General features: G+C 44.9%; 1 protein-coding gene across 2 annotated transcripts in view; it reads left to right on the top strand.

Annotated features, from left to right (window-relative positions):
- LOC142576191 (putative RNA-binding protein EEED8.10) overlaps positions 1 to 17,577 on the top strand; it is a 72,276-nt gene extending 54,699 nt beyond the window's left edge. Inside the window, exons 19-21 of one of the 2 annotated variants that reach the window (XM_075686203.1) lie at positions 4,772 to 4,819; positions 11,772 to 11,807; positions 16,002 to 17,577. In XM_075686203.1, the coding sequence (XP_075542318.1) occupies positions 4,772 to 4,819; positions 11,772 to 11,807; positions 16,002 to 16,330 (413 nt within the window). In that variant the 3' untranslated portion in view covers positions 16,331 to 17,577. Of the gene's footprint in view, positions 1 to 4,771; positions 4,820 to 11,768; positions 11,808 to 16,001 lie in introns of both variants that reach the window. The other variant, XM_075686202.1, reaches the window with a different exon arrangement.
- Positions 17,578 to 19,608: the final 2,031 nt, after the last annotated feature.

Here is a 19,608-nt window from a genome sequence, read left to right as displayed (position 1 = left end):
CTGGCTAGATGCCTTGGCAGACATCGCTTTGTATTGACCCATTGACGGTGCTCCAAAATGCGCAAGTTGGATGAAGCTACTACCCGTCCATCAAGCTGGTGCAGGTCAGAGCCAGTTTGCACTGCGTGTAGCATGAGCACATGAGCGCGAGCGCGCTCTCCAGCCCTGTCATGCACAAAGCAAACACTGTGAATAAGCGTCGCAGTTGCATATAGCTGTGGTCTGCTACGTAGCGTAGAAACCACGGCCACCGCAGGGTGCTGCGACAAGCCTGCACGCTGAGCTCACTGCAGCTCGCTGAGGACAACAGTGTTTGGTGCATCATAAGCACCGAAATTGGAATAGTGGCATCTATGTGAACTTACAAAATCAAATTTCAACAGTATGTCATGGGGACAGTCATGGGGTCATGCCCCGCTCTGCCGTAGCCATGCAGTGCCAGGCACTGAAGAAGGAGCGGGAGCACCGCAAAGGGAATCAAAGGGTATCTTTGATTGCTAAAGTGACTGAATGCGGCGCGCGACGCAGAAGGCAGAAGCTTCAAAATGTCATCAGGGCATCTTGTCAGTGCGCGCTGGTGATGGCAACGATTGCAATGGCGAGCTTGGCCTCGGCTTCGCATGTAGCGGAAGAAAGGCGATCGGAGTTGTGGAGACCAAGAAGCAAGAACCACGGAAGGGCACCCGTTGGTGGAAAATTATGCTCGGGAGGGCAGGCCAGAAGAGGGCAGCTTTGGAGGCGCAGCGACGTTGAAACTGGCAGCGAGGAGGCGAGGAGTTGATATGAAGGCGAGTGACAGGAGTGACTGGTGTCTAAACGGCTTGCAGACTGAAGAGTGAATGAAGAGCGGAAGGCAGTGGCTGCTTTTATAGGGGGATGCGGAGGTCACAGAAGACTACGAGGGTATGGCGCTGGAAAGTACCGCAAATACCGTGGTTCGAGTCTGCGTTTGCGTTTGTTGGGCTTAAAAAACAATTAGTCGCTCGTTGTGGGTGCGCAGCACGATTGCGAAAACTGAACGGTTTTGCAGTAGGGCCTTTGTACGATCACTGGGCAGTCTTTTCCCGAGGAGTGCAGCCGTGAAGTTTGCAAAACAAGAGTTTTTCGATGTACCGTTGTCGATGACACTGTGCTAATTGTATACACTTTCAGTGTCGGTGTTTATGCACCGTCGCGTGCACACCATTGACAAATGTCTAGGAACAAAATTCAATGACCCTAGCAGGCATTTAGACTCTAGTACATTCATCTAAAGTCGGATGGTGCAAATTAAGCATGACCGGCTCGAGAAAATCGCGAGCGCACTGTCAAAAGTACAACAAAACAAGGGGTAGTGTTGCGATGCAGGCCGATTATGGCGAGCAGCGAGCAGATTTCTAGATCGGCTTCCCCAAAGTATTCTTCCCAATTTGTTGACATAGCTCCTCGCATCAAACATAGCACTTATAGTCGGAGGGACACTTCTTTTGTGCTTTTCGGCACGTTTCAGCGCCAGAAGTGCTCTTCAGAGCGGTAAAACTTTGCTCATTGAGCGCACCCCATGGAATGCTATGGCACGAGTTTGCCAGTGGTCTTTTGGCCACTTTTCAGCATCCACAAGACCGTGTTTTTCTGGCATCACAAAGTGTCAGGAAAACTTTATTTTCATGCAGATTCTGTCACGGGGGACACCAGCGATGTGATTGTGACCGAGATTAAAGGGACACTAAAGGTTACCAGAAACTCAAGTTAAAGTGGTAGAGCAATGTTCTAGAACGTCTAAGGCGTCAATATAATCGCGAACAGAGCTTTAGTAACCGAGAAATTGAGGTAAATGCATGACACGATTTGAGACCCCCCAGCGACATTCCGGTACTAGCCCGATGACGAAAGGTCTCCTCATAATTTGTGTTACTAATACTCAACTACTCGTATTAAAAATATCATTTCATTCGATTATAAGCCGGAAAAAATGCTACTTGTCTACGTCTATTCGATTCTAGGAAAAAATAACATTTTGACGTTACCCTTCAGTAATATGGGTGTTCGAAAGGTTTCGTTTTCGCTCGACTCTGCGCCGCGCACGCTTTGGAGTTTCAGTAGTTTCGTTATCGCGTCGTGCTGTGAGGGTTCTGCTCGCCAAACTTTCATTTGGAACAAGCAGCGAGAATGCCACGTCCATGTGATGTCGTGGGAAGCCCTCGTTGCTTTCCCGCTCCGGAGAGCCGGTGTCGAGGCCGCCGTCGTAGTACGCAACGACGCCGGCAGTGCGAGCCCTCAGAAGCAGGTCGCGCTCGTCGGTGCTCAAATCGCTGAAGTTGAGCCCACCATCGCGAGCCAATCTGTCGGTGTCAGGGTCCATTGCGACGAGCGTCGAAGTTAGCGTCATAGAATGAAGTACCAGCTTATGGGCGTCTTGCGCTGGAGTGTGAGGTATAGTAGCGGCGCCTGGTGGCGGTGCGGGAAACGACATCTGGGTCGTGCCAGCTTGGGTCGTATTGAGCCCTGGCTGTGGCGAAGCACGTTTCTAGGCCGAGTTTTGCGTCGATTCGCACATTTTTATGCCCTGTTGCGAGTGCGAAAAGGCTCGTCGCTTCTCATAGACCACGCCGACCACGCTGCGAGCTCGCTGCAGCCTATAGTTTAACGAAAACGGACTCTCCGTGTGCCGTGGGACGTAACGTGGGACGTAATTTGTTTCTCCTTCCGCTAGCCACCATACTCCCGCTTTCGCTCTGCTGTCGGCTCTGTCTTGGCTCTGTTTCTGGCCGCGCGTTCGCGTTTTGCGCAGAAAAGCCGTAGCGCCGTCTGCGGACGCCGTTCTACTCACCGATGGCGCAACGTCACTATGAGACCATGATGTCAGTTCTCCTCGATCGGAGGGCGGGCGATTTGAACTGCGCTAGAGGTACGTGGACGCTTCAGAACGCATTTTCTCTTAAAATAAGTCTCTCCTTGGCACGAAACAAGCGTTTCGAGGTTTCTGGGATGGTATTTCAACAGTCCACGTTGACTTAATAGTAACCTTTAGTGTCCCTTTAATGGCTCGGGTGCGCTGCATCATGGAATGTGACAGCTTCTGTCCGCTCCTCAATAAATACCTGGTAGCACTCAGCCCTCACTTAGTACCCGTTATCAGGTGGTCATCACTTGTGGGTTTGACACTTCTGTGGCCTTTTCTGTGCCTGCGTGTGACTATTTCGTCGGCAGTATTAATTTGACACTGCATGTGTAAAAGTTGTTGCCACTGCTCGGCGGCAGTGATGCCTTCGCCCTAAGGAGGTCAAGCTCTTTGCGCGCTTTGAGTAATGCGGCTTAAAATGCATGCGTCTGGGTCGGGACCGAAAGAAATTTCAAGTAAAGTAATTTCGTTATAATGAGGGATTACTGTACATAAGCTTTAATAAAGAAAGTGCCACGTCATTGACACATTGGTGCTTCATTGGCCAGATACCAAGCACACAGAGGTGGTATTCTCAAGCAGTAACTTTTAGAGACACTATTATCACTTTCGCGAAGTTTTACATGACTGCATTTGACTTGTCAAAGTAGGCGGCCGAGATCGTCCCTGGAACTATCTGCAAATGGCAAGCTCAGCACTGCGCCGGAAATGCTGGTGCCCGTATAGTACGCCCACGCATTTGCTGCAGAGTTATACAAAATCTTGCAAAAGTGATAGTATATCTGAAAGTTATTGGTCAAGAATGACGCTCCAGATTGTAGTCAAGCAGAAAATGAACCCACAGCAAACTTCATGTATATTCACGAAACATGCTCCGTCGCCATTTTGTGATGGCGATGACGCTTTGTCCGACGACTGATGGTAGATAGGCAGTTGCCAACACTGTGAACACGGTTTTGTGTTCGTATTTGATTCTATATAAAGTGCAGGCAATCGTCAGACCCATTTTCTTGGAAAAAAAGTGCACTTTAGATTTTTGCAATTATGGTAGTGTCCAGCCATTACTATAGCTGCTCACAGCATCATGCAATATTTGTGGCTTTGAAGAGTAACCAGCATCATTGCAGTTGTGCATTGGCTGACATATTTTGTGTACTCCTTGTTCACTCTAAACCTGCAGCTGAAAAAGGTGCTCTGGAGCACATTTTGTTGCAGTTTTTTCTTGCCTGTGTAGCTTGACAAGACTCACATTGCTGATTGGCTAGGCAACTACTAATATGTAACTTTATTAACTACCATGGTTACTCGGTGGTGTTCTGCTGCTGGACACAAGGTTGCATGCCGAGTTCTGGGCCGCCACTGCCACACTCCTATTATTGAATAATGCACAACATACTCATGTGCTCTGATTTGGATGCACATTGTAAAATATCTGGTCATCCAAATTCTAATCTGAAGTTTTGCACTATAGCACCTCTCATAATTCAGGTGTTTGTTTGTGACATCAAACCTCATCAGTCGATTAATTTACAGTTTATTATTTGCGACTGACAGTCTCTGTTGAAAAGAAATAAAGACAGTTCATGCTTAAAAGTTAACTTTATGGCAGTCTCAGGCCTCTTTGTGCTTCTCTCACATGTATGTTGTTGCAATCATTTGACCATTTCACTTCAGTGAGCCTCCGCAAAGTTTTGTATTCTCAGGCGCAAGTGGGTTCGAGAAGATTAAACCGTAAAAGTCATGCTGAGCAGAGTAACTAGTTGGGCTTGTTGGTTGAACATAGTGGAAGGCTACAGCGTGGGAACCGATGGACACAAAGGAAGCACACAAAGTGAGACATTTAAGTAATCATTTTATAACTACGTTTGTTTGTCTTTTTTCTTTGTGCAGATTTCGACTATGACGACTACTGGGATCAGGACCTGTACGAGTATGAAGGTACAGATGCGTGAAGCTCAGGGCTGTTTTATTTTTATTTTCCGTTATTGTCCCTGCTCACAAACTGAGTGCGTGAAGGATATTTGGTATATACAGTCGACTCTCATTACAACGGACCCTGATAATCCAACAAAAAATGTCCGTTTTATCCGAAGAACGCGATATCCGAGACTCCTCTCTTCCGAAACTTTCGTCGCAATGTCTAACAACTTTATTGCAAAGAGCGAGTGACGAACCTCGAAAGTAGGAAAAAAAAAAGCCGCAGTTTCACCCGAAAAAAAAAGCATCGATTGCGATAGCAAATTACGCAGGGTAAGCGCGGCAGCAGCAGCGAGCGAATCGACCTTTGTGCTCTCTCTTCCTTCAACATGTACTATACATCGAAAGCACAGCACATACGAAGCTGCCCACACTGGGCGCACCTTGTCCACATCGCAGATCACTTTCAAGATACGGCGCCCACGCAGGCACACACTTTGTCCACATCGCAGATCGCTTTCAAAATACGGCACTCACGCGGCCGCATCATTAGCAGCAGCCACTGGAGTAGAACCCCCCCTCTTTCCTTCACCGCCACCCCCTCCCCCCCACCCCCACCCTGTGCCTCGCGCGCAGAAGACGGTGCGCTTCCGTCCTGCTTTCCTGCATCCCTCGCATGCAAGATATTGGGGCGCAATTGTCGGCTGACCCTCACAAATCAGTTGCCAGCCGTGTCAACACGGCAAAAGTCCATTTTATCTGCCCAATTTTGACAGAAATTGCTGCTAATATCATCCGCTGTAGCCGATAGTCCGTTGTAGCACGGTCCTTTAAAAGCGAACTTTGTTGCATTAATAAAATAGGTAGAACAAACTAAAGCTAAGATATGGTCCGTTATATCTGAAAATCTGTTGTACGTGGGTTTGTTGTACGTTCGTCCATTGTAACGAGCGTAGGCTGTTCTAGTACTGTGACACATAGTACATATCGCGTGCTTAGCACATTAAACAAACTTCCTATACTGCCCAGTACGTTTGAACGTGCAAACTTTTATAAAGTGCTCACCACATGAAGCCAGCAGACACTGTAGCCAATAAAAGCACAGGGGATATTACCTGTTTTTACTAATGAAGCGTAGAAATTGGGGGTGTGCAAATACAGAGTATAGTTGGAGTGTGTAAAAATTGTACAGTAGATTTCAAATCGAATATTGAATTGAATCAAGAAAAGAAAGCTGAATATCAAATCAAATATTGAATGCTGAAAGATATGTTCAATGCTTACAAACATTGGCCATAAAGAAAACATGGTGCTGCATTTGCTCAGAAATCTACTCTCATTATGTAACATGAATGTTACTAGCTATAAGTAACTTACCCCTGTATTCATAAATGCATCTTAACTTGAAACTCGCGCTTGGCTTAATTTAAATTACTCCTGTTGTGAATGCACCAAAGGAAATGCAATGAGCATTTTAGGTGCGTTCGCACCAGGGGTCGTTTACATATCAAGTCAAGCATGGGCTTCAAGTTAAGATGCATTTCTGAATATGAGGGTTAGGTACTTGGAATAGGGCAGTATAGTATGGTCCACTTTTATTAAAGGGAACATCAAATTAATATGCCATCATTGATAACTCGGTGCATATACAAAGGTCTGGAAATATTTTTTATTGATAGAATGTCTGCTCAATGGAATCAACTGCCTGTTTCCCCTCTGAAGCTAAAGAAATAGCAAAGTTATGTTGTCCTGAATACCAATGAGGTTTTCAGTTTGATAGTGGGCCATACTATGGCAATCTTCTGTTGCTTAGAAAGTTGCTTTCTGGTTTTGTTCCATAAAATGGAAGGGCTTTTCTTTTCTTTTTCTTTTTTTAAGTCTTTAGGATGGGTGGTTTCTGTGGGCTTATTGTCCGCTTGTGAAAGCCAATCTGTGCGACATACAAAAGCAGAGAATGCACATTATGTTATGGCACCACTCCACGCATTCATCGGTATAGCGTACTAGATTAGGGTTAGTGGGCCATAGGAAGGCTCCACAGTGAAGCAGTTCTCCCAGAAACACGCAGGTGATACTGCTGTGTCTTTCACCTGCACCTTTCATGCATGCACACGTGTTGGATGTCTCCTTGCCAGGTTGAAAAACCACACTATAGTACGCTCCACTGTGTTGGCTAACAAACAGAAGACAAACAACGAAGAGAAGGAAAGCCAAGCTTCTTCGTTTTCTTTTCTTCTTTTTTCAAACATTTTTGTGAGCACACAAGTTCGTTCGGAAAAGTTCTTACATACGCTGGTGGCACAGCTGGCTTATCAGAAGCTGCACTCAAAAGAAAACGTTCAGCGCACACACATAAGAACAGCACTGCTGCTCTTTGCAACACTGAGTCTGTTTCCAAATGGTAAATAAACATTTCACAATGCCATCACCAGGTGCATGATTTTGTGCAATCTAGAGTCACAATAGCAATCCAAACCCTCTAGGCATGTTCATAGTTGTTTTTTGCATAAAAGTATTGGTGGTTCACCTGCTCCTTTACAAATGTGCAGCAAATCAGCATCATGCAGCACCTGTTTTGCCTCTTCCATGGTGTGCGAGAGTGTTTCTGATATTAGTGTATGGGGAATCGTATTATCTGGAATCGAATGTTCGAGTAATCACACACCTTTACCGAATAGTGCATATTGAATCGAATATTGAATCCCAGAAAATTTTACAAAATTTATAGCTTACAAATTCTAGGCAAGAAAACAGGTTGGGCATGCTCCGGAGTCTTGTGACATTACATGTCAAGAATGTAGCGCGCTATCAAAAACTTAAGCACACAGAAGTCAACATATGCAGCACAGTCTACTCTTGTTAAAGAGAACTCCAAATTAGTGTGCCAGCATTAATTACAGCTCACTTCTAGTACTTGAAGGTCTGGAAAATAATTTTGTATCAATAGAATGTCTTTTGAATCGAACCTAGTGCTTCTTTTCCTTTAAAGATAAAGAATTAATGATGCTATGCTGTACTGAATACAATGAGGTTCTCAGTTTATTACCAGACCTGTTTCATGGCAATCATTTATTGCATAGAAAGTTTTGCTTTACAGTTTTCCTCTAAAATACAGAACTTTCCTGTCTTTACGGCAGGTGGGTTATTATAAGGTCAATCTGTTCAACAGAGAAAAGCGCGGACCGTGCATCAAATGACTTGATTACCGCGTCGCACGTAACCATCGTTGGTGCTGTGCGGGTCGATCACGGTTGGCAGTAAAGAGTAAACGCTAAGTAAACAGTAAAGTAAGTAACAGTAACGAGTAGACGCTGTTTCATTGTCAGGTTTGGCGTGATTTTCTACCTGTCAAAGATTCCAAAATCGGGAGGGTCACAAGTTCGTGGGTCGTTTGTGCGGCATCAAGCACGAGTGGCTCCACCGCGACGCATGCAACGTGCAGCACTGCACGGGTCTTCACACCTAATTATTTGAACAGTTCACTATTCGATGCGGTGATATTCAAGTAGCATTTGCACACCCCTAGCTGAAATGATCAGAAAAAAGGAAATGAAAATAGACGCAAAAGCAACTTGCCACAGGTGTGAGCTGGGCCCACATCTTTTGCATTACGTATGTAACGCCCTACCGGATGAGCGGTTTAACGCGGTGGCTGTTCTCCCATCTAATTTCTTGGGTATTTGTATGCGTACTAGATCTACCCCTGGGAGTGTAGCCAGCATCACAGCTGTAGTGGCAGATGTTAAACATTCAACTGCAGGCATCACATAGCAATGCAGTGTGTATATATGAACACGCCATGCACACAGTATGTGTTTTCTCTTCTTTTCGGGCCTTTTCTTCCCATCTAATGCTGCAAGCACAGAAATTGTGATTATCGTTACAGTATAATGTATATACGAGGGACATTCTGAAAGTAAGCTTCGTCATTTATTTTCACATGGAAACTTCATTGCCAAAAGAAGTACACCATGGCATCATAAACTATACACCTAGCACTATTTTTCCACATAGTTACCACTGACGTTGAGACATTTGTCATAGCTTGCGATCAGTTTGTAGAAACCACTCTGGTAAAACTCGGTGCCCTGCGAGATAAGGCCTGATACATGACCTCTTCACCGTACACGATGTGTAGGCATTCATGGATGACTGAACGCACTAGTACCCCGTGCCCATTCAAACCGGATAACAACATGCACTTCCATTAGTGACCACGTTGTCAGAACACGTATTTCTGTGATCGTGATTTGTACTCGAATAACCTTGGGCACGCCGGCCTGCTGCTACTCTCTCTTCTTCAGCGCTCTGTGCATGTCATTCCTCCTCCGCTGACACTCCTTCCGTCATTGAACCAGCAATGGGCGTGGATTTTATGGTGATTGTTTGTTTCTCCCGGTGTACCATCTTCTCCTTAAAAAAAGTGACAAAGCTTACTTTCGGAATGTTCCTTGTATATTGAATTAAAAGGGGGTCCAAAATGTGCTTCAAGAAAATTTGTCTATTCCCCTGCCTAAGTTTCTGTAGAAGGCTGCAATTTTGTAAGCGATGCTTTTTCTGGTGCTCTTCCTCATCGCGCTTCATCAGTGGCTAGCGCGACCCCACACTCAGGTTATAAATAAATTAAAATGAGGTCAGGTGGCATGGAATTGAGCAGAAAGCATCGTTACAAAGTCTTGGCTCAGAAGGCCCATTTAAAGGCCAACTGCAACAAAATTTTCGACTGCGTAAAAAGCCTAGTTTCAGATAGTTTGCATATGCGGTAGCCTCTGTGCAAAATCTTGTGCTTGAAATGCAGCTCAACCCATCACGAAGAGCTCGCAAAAATGGGTCTTTCATACCGAAACTGGAAAAAAAGAATGATGCCATTATCGCTCGGCGGAAGTGACGTAGAGTGAAGCATGTGGCGAACCAGCACCCCCTGCTTTCTTTGCTTGTATTCCGTTCTGGTGTATCAGTGAACAGGTCCTGCACGTCTGCTAGTCACCGAGTTAGTATGCTTTCTTAGCTGCTTCGTGCACTGTGACAAGGCTGTTGCACACCCACGATGTTCTTTTAATGCTAGGTGTTCTCCGAGCCTAGCATGTTTTCTCTATCTGGCTGTCTACATTCAATAGCAGGGCCTCGATGCATTCTGCCTCCGCTCAAAGAAGAGCGTATTGGGGTGGCCAAGCTAAAGGTGCGGTATAGTCCGGCTTAACGCGGAAGCGATCCACGTGCAGTGCAGTTACGCTAAATCGACGAAAGTTGGACACTCTAGTCTTATGTGGCTGGTACCGGAATAGAACATGTCCTATCGCAAGCCGGAGAAACTGGAACGGGGCGCATCGCACGCTAGCTTGGCTGAACAGCAGCATGCTGTTCGGGTTTACTGAAGCGATTGTGTTGAGTTTGCGCCTTCGACAAACAAATAAGCGCTCGCTCGCCACACACTTGTCCGCTAGCACTGCGGCAACACCTGATCGCTGGACTGCTGTGGGTCACGTTTAAAGTGCAGGCTAAAATTTTAGCGATCTTACCATCTCTGGCATGACTTATCAGGCTTCACCGGCTGTTGCCTGGCACGCTGGAAGTGCCGGACTCATCGACTGTTCAGACCAACCCGACAACTACCGCCACATGTAGTGAAGGGTGATAATTAGCTGAGGCTTCGCACAACTGGGCTAGAGGGGCTCGGTGCTAAGTGTGCATAATCTCACGACCAGACAGGTCAGACTGCGGCGGGATAAATATTGGCCCGTTTCGCTGTGGCGACATTGCATTCCTGCATGGCTTGCCACCGCATGTACACCATGGCCACTGCGTCGTGTTCTCCTTCGTGACAAATGCAGCACGCGGTTCCTGCTCGTTTCTGGCACTGTGTCGGGAAGGATTTCCTTCGTGTACTTCGACGCGTCCGATGTAGAGACGCACAAAACACCTTCAAGGTGATGCACTACTAGAATTGATCGCTCGAGAATACCGCCCTTGAATACAACTTGCTTTTGAATGTTACCTTTGGTTTTTATGCGCCATTGCGGCATATGGTACTTATAGTCAACTCGAGAAAGTGTTTGCCAAGCAGATCTTGATGGGTAAGTGACTGTGCTGTTGAAGTGCAGCTTCGTCTACTGCAGTTTGCATGCTTTGTAGGCGTTGGCTGGTCTGCGTCGCACTTGCCTGCCATGCCGCAGTGCACGCTTGCGCTCGGAAAGCTGCGACAGGAAAGCTGTGTTCGGCCTTCCTTTACTAAGTGTTGCGTAATGCGCAGCCATTGCTCGTGCTCGAGTACGTATTCGAGCGCCTGACGGCCACGCAATGCATCGGCATTCTTGCAACAGCTCAAATCATGAGTGCAGCAGGTACAACGCATGCCGAGAGGGATGCAGGTCATCTCGCAAATGACGAGCCAGCAATACGCCTGGCTGCCTAGGGGCAACATGGCAAAACTGAGAGGTAAACAGTTGCGTACGGTTCTTCAGTGTGCACCATATCTGCATCGGTACTGCTTTATCGCCAGGTGCACACGTTGTGTGCATAGGCGCTATTTAATAGCTGCTAATAACAAAATTAGGTGGTTACCAGCCCTGCGGCTTTGCCAAGATTACTTTGAGAGTATACGCCAGGCATTTATATTCAATTTAGTCCTAGTGAAATTTTGTTGCAATTGGCCTTTAAGATAAACTCTGGAATCCTCTAGCAACTGAAACTGTTCGAAAACATTTGTTTCCTTGTTGACTAAGCTTCCCTTTACGTAAACTTCTAATAAGAATGGGTTATTTTCGTGGTCTTTTCGTGTTCATATTAAAGGGAGTGCGCTGCATTCACAGGAATTTCTAACCTGCCTTCTGAAGTGAGGGAGACCAGCGCTTTGTTTATACCGTCAGCTGTGGTCTTCGGACATGTGCTGCAGTAGTGATGTTGTGTGAGGTGCGTAACAGTATTTCTGTTCATACTCTGATGCACTGGCCCGTCCCTTTGTTCGTTTCAGCAGCTGGGTATGAGTACTGGGACTCAAGTGACTATGACGGTATGTACTGAGCACTTTTGTAAGTGCAGTCATTTACATTAGCCATGCTAATTTTATAATACAGTTAAACCTCGATATAACGAACTTCAATGAAATTGACGCTGTAACGAAGTAGTTAACTTTTCATGACCTCTTGTCCATAGAACATCATGTATTTGGAACCTCAATATAACGAAGTATGTTTGTGTACGATTTCAATATAACAAAATTTCGTTTCTGCCTAAAAGGAATGCAGAGACAATAAATGGAAACTTCCGCAGACGCAGATGGACAAATGATTGAACTACAAGCGACTGCTTCCAAATGCACCTCTCAAATCGTGTACCACACAACAAGAGCGACCGCCGAAGTGGAGCCGCATCGTGTTCCGCATCGTGTTCCGTATCAAGTCTGAGTGCGATAAGATCCTATCGCGGCCCGCGCACTGTATGCTCTAGGTGCGAGCGAAAGTGTGCGAGGGTGAAGAACAAAGATGGTGGCTTCGAGTGCCGCCTTCCCGCACAAGCAAAGGGATAGAGGGGGAGGCAGGCGAGCTCATGGTAACGCCATCAAGCACGCGTGAAGGCCGTGGGGCAGGGAAGGATAAGTTGGCACTTTTTTATTTCCGGCACGCTTCTCGGCCATGGCTGCGCATGGCTGTAAGCACGGCTGAGCGCATGCACAGCCGCGCACTTTGCTTTAGAGGTAATCTGCCACGTGTGCAATGAGTGGGCGTGCCGAGACGGCATGGCATCACGTAAGCTGTCTCCCCACGCATTTAGTATCGAAGGTTGTGTAATCTCGAGTTTTGGTGACCCGTTGGCGCGAGAGGCAGACGAAGCATTCGCTCCCTGCTGCCGGTGCTTTTCATGACAGCGCCGTCCCATTGCGGGCGACGCTATCAGCCATGGGGGTGGAGCGCACGCGAAAGTGTGGCTGGCTTTGCTTAATTCGTACTGCCAAAGTGAAGATATCGTCGACACGGCATGAAACTGTATCATTCGCTGCTGACTCCCAAATTCATCAAAATGAATTGTTTTCTCCTTCAAATTTGCTTTTTTCACTTGGCCGATAATTCGGAAAATTCTGCGTTCCCTTTCGGTGTAAAAAAAAGAGCGATCGGTGGCTGTAATTATTTGCTTAAAAGGTCGCATTTCTATACAACCAAATTTCGGTACAATGAAGCAAATTGCCGATTTTAGCAGTTTCGTTATATCGAGGTTTAACTGTACTCTTCTGTTTTGATATCAGAGCTGGTCTTGTAGCCATTGCCATTCTTCTTTTTGACATTTGTAATACTTAATTTTCCGCATACTTTTCCTTGTATGCCAGCCGTCCAACTAAATATCATCAAAAATTAAATAACGGAGGGATTTACGTGAACAGTGTTCACTGTATATTGATAGATGCCGTCCACGCTGGTTGTAAGCCTTTTATATTTTTGTTCATTGTGTGCAAATAATTATTTACATAATTATTACACGCAGCGCTCACTAAAAGGCACGGACGAAGAATAGAAACAAAACACGAGCGCTGACTCATGACTCGATAGCAACCCATATCTTGCATGGGCCCTGTTCTTTCTTTCTTTCTTTTCTTCTTTAGCAAAAAAAAATCAAAAATGAAAAATATCTCGTGAAAATGGGTCCGTGAGCCGGCGATAGTGCGAGTGCCTTGCCCTGTTGTTCATGTGTCTTCTGTCTTTTTGTTGCACTGTGAAAATTCTCATGCAGAGTGCTAAGTCACAATATGGTGAAATATAAGCAGCTCCTACAGGCTAGGCGACTATGAGTCGTGAGTCAGCACTCGTGTTTCGTCTCTATTCTTCGTCAGTGTTTCTTAGTGCATGCTGTGTGTAATGATCATGCAGATGTACCGACTCGCCCAGTTAGCTACCATAATCCAATAATGATTTAATTGAGTTTATGTGCGTAAAACTTAATTATCTTATTTGTTAATGCTTTCAGTGTCGCATTTTCTCGGAGGCGACGCTCCGCAGCGCGAGATATTTTTCTCGGATATTATCAAGAAAAGAAAGAATCTTGTGCAAACATACGACAGATGGCAGAAACACAAGTCTCATGGCTTTGCACTACAGCACAAATATTCGAACAAAGAATTGCGGCCTTAGTGGTGTACGAGACCCAGGAACCAGCCCTCGTATTTGCGAATTCGCGCGCTTTGCACAGCACAACCATGCCCACGTACGGGCGCGTTCCACAGCCGCTAACAAAGACGCAGATTGAGTAAACCCAGAGAGAAGAGACAATATGCTTCCAGAAATTTAAAACAGATGGCGGAACCACCTCGGAGCTTGCCAACTTCATGCGACTGTGCACATACAAGCCGATAGCGTACGGGTATGTTAGTGACATGGCAGGACAGAAACGTAGAAACATTCTGGTACATCAATGACACTGAAAGGGTTAAGTCTGAGCAGAAGTTGTTGGAGGATGTCGACAAATGAGTCAGCAGTGTTTATAGCAACCCATATCTTGCATGGTCCCTTTGTTTCTTTCTTTACTTTTTTTTTTACCAAAACAAAATTTGGAAATGAAAAATATCATGTGAAAATGGATCTGTGAGCCAGCGATAGTACAGGTGCCTTGCCCTGTTGTTCATCTGTCTTCTGTCTTTTTGTTGCACTATGAAAATTCTCGTGCAGAGTGCTAGGTCACAATATAGTGATATATAAGCAGCTCCTACAGGCTAGGTGACTATTTTTCACCACCCCAGTTCAAAAGGGATGCCATTAAAAGTCATCATATACATCTGCTGCAAGCCCTGCTGTATGAAGATTAAGAGCTTAGTTGTGCCTGTTATGTGAAAAATAGCATTTTCTGCTCAGCTTTGCATAACAGTTCACCTCGGTAAGTTTCATCATAATGCTACGTAGCTAACAATTCAGGAAACCTGAACTGCTTAGATGAATGTAACAGCATCACCATTAAGTTCTTATTGAGGCTGACCATGTGAAGTCTCAAAGTAGTTAACATAAATGGTCTTCTGCTTCAAATAGATGTGCTGTTAGCTAGTTGGCTTTCATATTTATTGCATATAACAGCTAAAAGATACTGTCACGGAGAAGAAGCAGTTGGAACTGGTTTACTTGCAGCTGCTCATTAGCAGCTAAAGAACAGTAAAAGCTATATGCTCAGATATGCACATGTACCAAATGGTTCTTAGCAAAGGCAAGGTCCAAAATAAACATACCCACTATAGACAAGCATAGTTGACAGTATCGTATGTGTGTGAATCTTAATTGAGTTATTGCCGTTGAGGTTAGGGAATTCAGCGCAGTTAACAAAGAAAAAGAGACATTGACACAAGTGCTCTGACACAACATTCGTGTCAACATGATCCTTTCTTCATCTCCACCTGCTAGCCATGCTGATACTAGTATGAGTTCAACATGAACTTATGGTATTTTCGTATGTACCAAATTCCTTAGCATAATCATTTGTGAATGCAGAAAGGTGTTAGTGCTGAATGAAGTGGCTTACGTGGCCGCAAAGCATATCACTGACAGCTGTTTCACAATTTATTGTGGCTGTGATGGTTATTATATGTGACCAGGCCTCAACGAGTTCAACACAGCCACTCATTAACCTTTGAGATTATGCATGCATTGTAGGTATAAAAAAAATCTAACTTAGTCAAATAGAGGAAAAATGGCACATTACCAATACAATTGCATCTGTGTGAGGCAAGAACTTAGTGTCAAGTCATAACTAAGATGCCTTTGAAACTTCATTGAGGTGCAGAGAGATGGTGCCGTGACACGTCAAATCAAAACCAACCAGAATTTTTTGTCTCTATTGATTTCAATCAGTAGTGTCACTTGCACACTGCTGGAAAGCCCTGCACAGCCACACAGAAGGATTAACTGCCGTAACCCACCTGTGACCCACATCGCTGTGAATGTGTAAAATTCGATTTTGTACAGACATGTCATTTCAGCATGCATTATGTTCAGTATTGTGTTCAAATGCAGGACTTTCCTGTTTTGCATAGAATAAATCATAGGTATGCATCATCTTTGTATAGCCAGGCGAAAAATGTAAAGTGATTTTCTTGGTGAAGGGAACCATGATGCCATTTGTTGTTACATCAGAGCATGGCATAAACTTGTATTGCACGAGTGCGGACATGCATGGTTATCGCACAAATGGCGCAGGGCTCATTTCTAACTCGAGTGACCATTTGCTCTGACAGACGACGAGGATTTGATGGTCGGGGACATGCTGAGGCCTGGTGCCATATTTATCGACATGAATAACATGTGGGATGGTGTTGACGTTGACGATGACTTGTTAGACGATGAAGGCCTGCTCGACGACCCACAGGACGAACCGCCCAACGACTTGTTAGACAATAACCTCCCACTCGACGAACCACCCGAGGACATGTTAGACAATGACCTCCCACTCGAGGAACCACCCGAGGACTTGTTAGACGATGGCTTCTCACTCGACGAACCACCTGATGACCCGCTCAATGACTGGTATGGCTCAATCGAAGAGGAATTTTGGTGTAGTGAATGAAGCAGGGCCACATGCACACAGCAGGTATTGCAAGGAGGATGAAGTTTGTCACTCAGATGGACTAATGCAGCGACTGACCCATCTCCACTGTTCACATTCTGGCGATTTCGCGCACCACCTGTGTCTCTGTACATCCACCCGATTGTTTAGGGCATCTTGTTTTGCCCATACGCAGTCTGCTGAAACCCCAAAGCTGTGCTCGCTCACAGATCTTTACAGACACTCTCATTTGTACTGTTGGTTTAGTGTACATGAGTCATGCTGCCAGGTGCATGTCATCTTGCATTAATTTTTTTCTTTGTTCTTTTGTGTTATTACTAATCAGTTTTCTTTACAAAACTTTGGGCCAAGCTCATGATACAAGGTGTTTGTTAAAAATTGGGAAAGTATGTCAAGAACAACAATGAACTGTCCAATAAAAAAAATTTAAGCATTATGTAAGTTGGGCAATACTTCTGCTGCAATTGCTGTTAGTGAATAAACCACGCACAAATTTGTTTTTGTAGGGGAGAGGGTTAGAAAACTGATGTATTGAACAATTCCTACGCTTTTAAAGCTATGCTGCCCTATTGCAATACTCAGATTTTTGTATGTCGTCATCAAAAGATTTTGTTTCAGCAAATTGTACCTCTTAACTTTCTCCTTCTGAACCAAGTTTGTATCAGTTGCATCAAGCACATACACTGATGATTTGCCTTTTTTTGTCTGCAATACAACTTGCCTAATGCTTGCGTGGCTTGTGGTGTACTTGCCTTTATTTTTTTCTTGCATTCAGTGTTGACTAGTCACATCTGTCTTGGAGTTTGACATGATTGTGTATTCCATAGCTGAAGCAATTTACGAGAAACATAATTTATTTTTCTGTTTAGCAGCAAGTACAAAATGAACTTTAGATCCTGAGATTGGTCTCGAAAACCACAAATTAACAGCCCTGGTTACTGAAAAATAAGCACGATCCAAGCCATGTTTCGATCTACCAGCAGTAGCAGGTGTCACTGCCTGTGAAATGGATGTAAAGACTGCATGCACGAAAAAATAAAATTCTAAAATTTGATTCCTACTGCAGCATTAGCAATGAGTTGCAAGTGGTGGCTCCTTTGTGGACATGTCATTTCACCTTGTGATAGACCGCTCAATTGAGAACCACTCTGTAATAGTATAAAGCTACAGACTTATGTACATGACATTCTAGTTTTCCTTGTTGTTTACTGATGTTTGACAATAAATTATGTGAAGCAAAATAAAAAGTGGGCATCTTGTCTTGTCTGTTTGCATGCCTTTGTTGTGCTGTGTTGCATTCTTGCATTTTTGTTGCTCATTGCAGAGCACAATCTGCAGTTCCCAGGTGTGTGCCTAGATGTTGTCATTATCAGGCTTTACGTGGTCTGATTTTAGACGTTATGCAATCTGCAGCATTGCAATTTCTGAAAAATTTGTACGAAAGTGAGGACTTGTCTGGCATCATCTCACTTATAAAGGGACCACATCACTTAGCCTTTGAGATGTGATGATTGTAACCAAGGCGAGTCCATGTTTCCTCTTCAAATGTGTTTTTGCACAGGTACCTCGCAACATTTAGTCGCTACAATGAGCTTGCACCATGTTATGATGTGTAGAGACTGCTCACTTGCTGGCATTCTTTCTAACAAATATGTCGGGTTTATTGCAGCAGAACCTCCTTGATGCATTCCTGTTTGCTACATCTTCCCAGTTCATACGCTTTGAAGCACAGCTCCCATTTAGCTTTCATAGGGTTTATGTGTATATATTAGCTTCCCATTTGTTACGTTTTTCTTGTCGGTTGTTACACCCAAAAGTGCAACAGCATACCACTGATGATTCATCATTCAATGGTGACACTCTACGTTGACCGTCGCATGGCACCCCTGAAAATGATCACGAAATCTGCTGCGCAATGCAAGAGGATCACCATAACAGTATTAATGTTGTTGCAGTCGTCGATCTCAACACAGCTCATTAAGTCAAAAGCCAACACGAGGTGGACGAAGGTACAAGGGTCACCCGTACACCTAGGTTAGTGAAAGCACTCTCGTGACCTTCAGTATCTTGTGCATTGGCTTTGATGTACAAGGCTTTGCAGAAACTGAGAAATGGCTATGAGTGCTCAACAATAATTTGATAATGATTTGTAATTGTAATTGCACCCCAACCTGTGCATCAAGGTGCACCTTGCCCAGAGACGAACTTTTTCTGTGCGGCAACACTTTGATGACAAACTGACATCTTTTAGCAAGGGCCACGTTTATGACCTCGTTACAAATTGCCATTAAAACACTGACTTTGTGGTGTGTTTACCATTGCTCTCCAAGTTGCAGTGTGCATACATTGGCTTGCATATATTAGATGGTATATCCAGGATTACACCACAAGAAGCCTAGTAATAGGCCAATATTGTAAGAACCTAGAGAACTGCAACACCAATAGGAATAGGTCGTGGTTCCTAAATAAGGGTTCAAACATACTGCATCAGGTAAGCAAACATTTTCAAGCATTTTTAGCCCTGTCGCCATGCCCCAAGAAAGGTTTAGTAATGAAAGAGTTGGAAGTACGTGAAATATCTTCTGTGCGCTAATGGTGCAAGCTGCCCCCTCTGTAGGAGAGGTTCTCACTGCTTGCTTTGAAATGGGATCCATGAGCCTTCTCCAATACTGGAGCGAGCTTACTTTTATGGCAAGAGCCCCACCTCCGCATTTTCCTGCTCGTTTCTTACTGCATAGCATAGCTCTGGTGATGGTTTTGCATGCTCTGCGTTATACCTAAGTGGTGGTGGTGGCGCAGCAGGCAACTAAGGAGTTGATTTTGAATCGATTTTGAGTACAGCTGGCAGGAAGCATGACATGATGGGCTGCAATGTAGTCTCTGTGGGATGGGGAGTGGCTGCTCAGAGCTTGAAAGGGTACGTGGGCTTTTGTTTGAAATTGTAGATTTCATAGCACATGTAGATGTCAGACTATAGACGCAGTTGCTCATGCGTGACCTACAACACACTGCGCTCACTTTTTTGCAATGCCTGCCAGACCCGAGCCAGTTGAGGCAGCATAACGACATTGAAAGCACACACTGGATAAATGTAGATTGATAGATTGCCTTTCCGTGAACCTCGAATTTGTTTTTTGTCACAAGATGGACCCAGTCGCAGAGGTCATCTAGTTGCAACACGCGCAGGAATCGAGACTTCAAAAAAGTGCTGCTGCAGTGAACGTGTTAAACTAACGACATTCATTTTGGCATTCCTGCAGAAAAAAGAAACAGTGCAA

This window comes from Dermacentor variabilis, chromosome 3 (genome assembly GCF_050947875.1).
Source record: "Dermacentor variabilis isolate Ectoservices chromosome 3, ASM5094787v1, whole genome shotgun sequence".
Taxonomy (NCBI): Eukaryota; Metazoa; Arthropoda; class Arachnida; order Ixodida; family Ixodidae; genus Dermacentor; species Dermacentor variabilis.
Note: the sequence above shows the minus strand (reverse complement) of the source record. Positions and strands in the feature narration are given on the sequence as shown.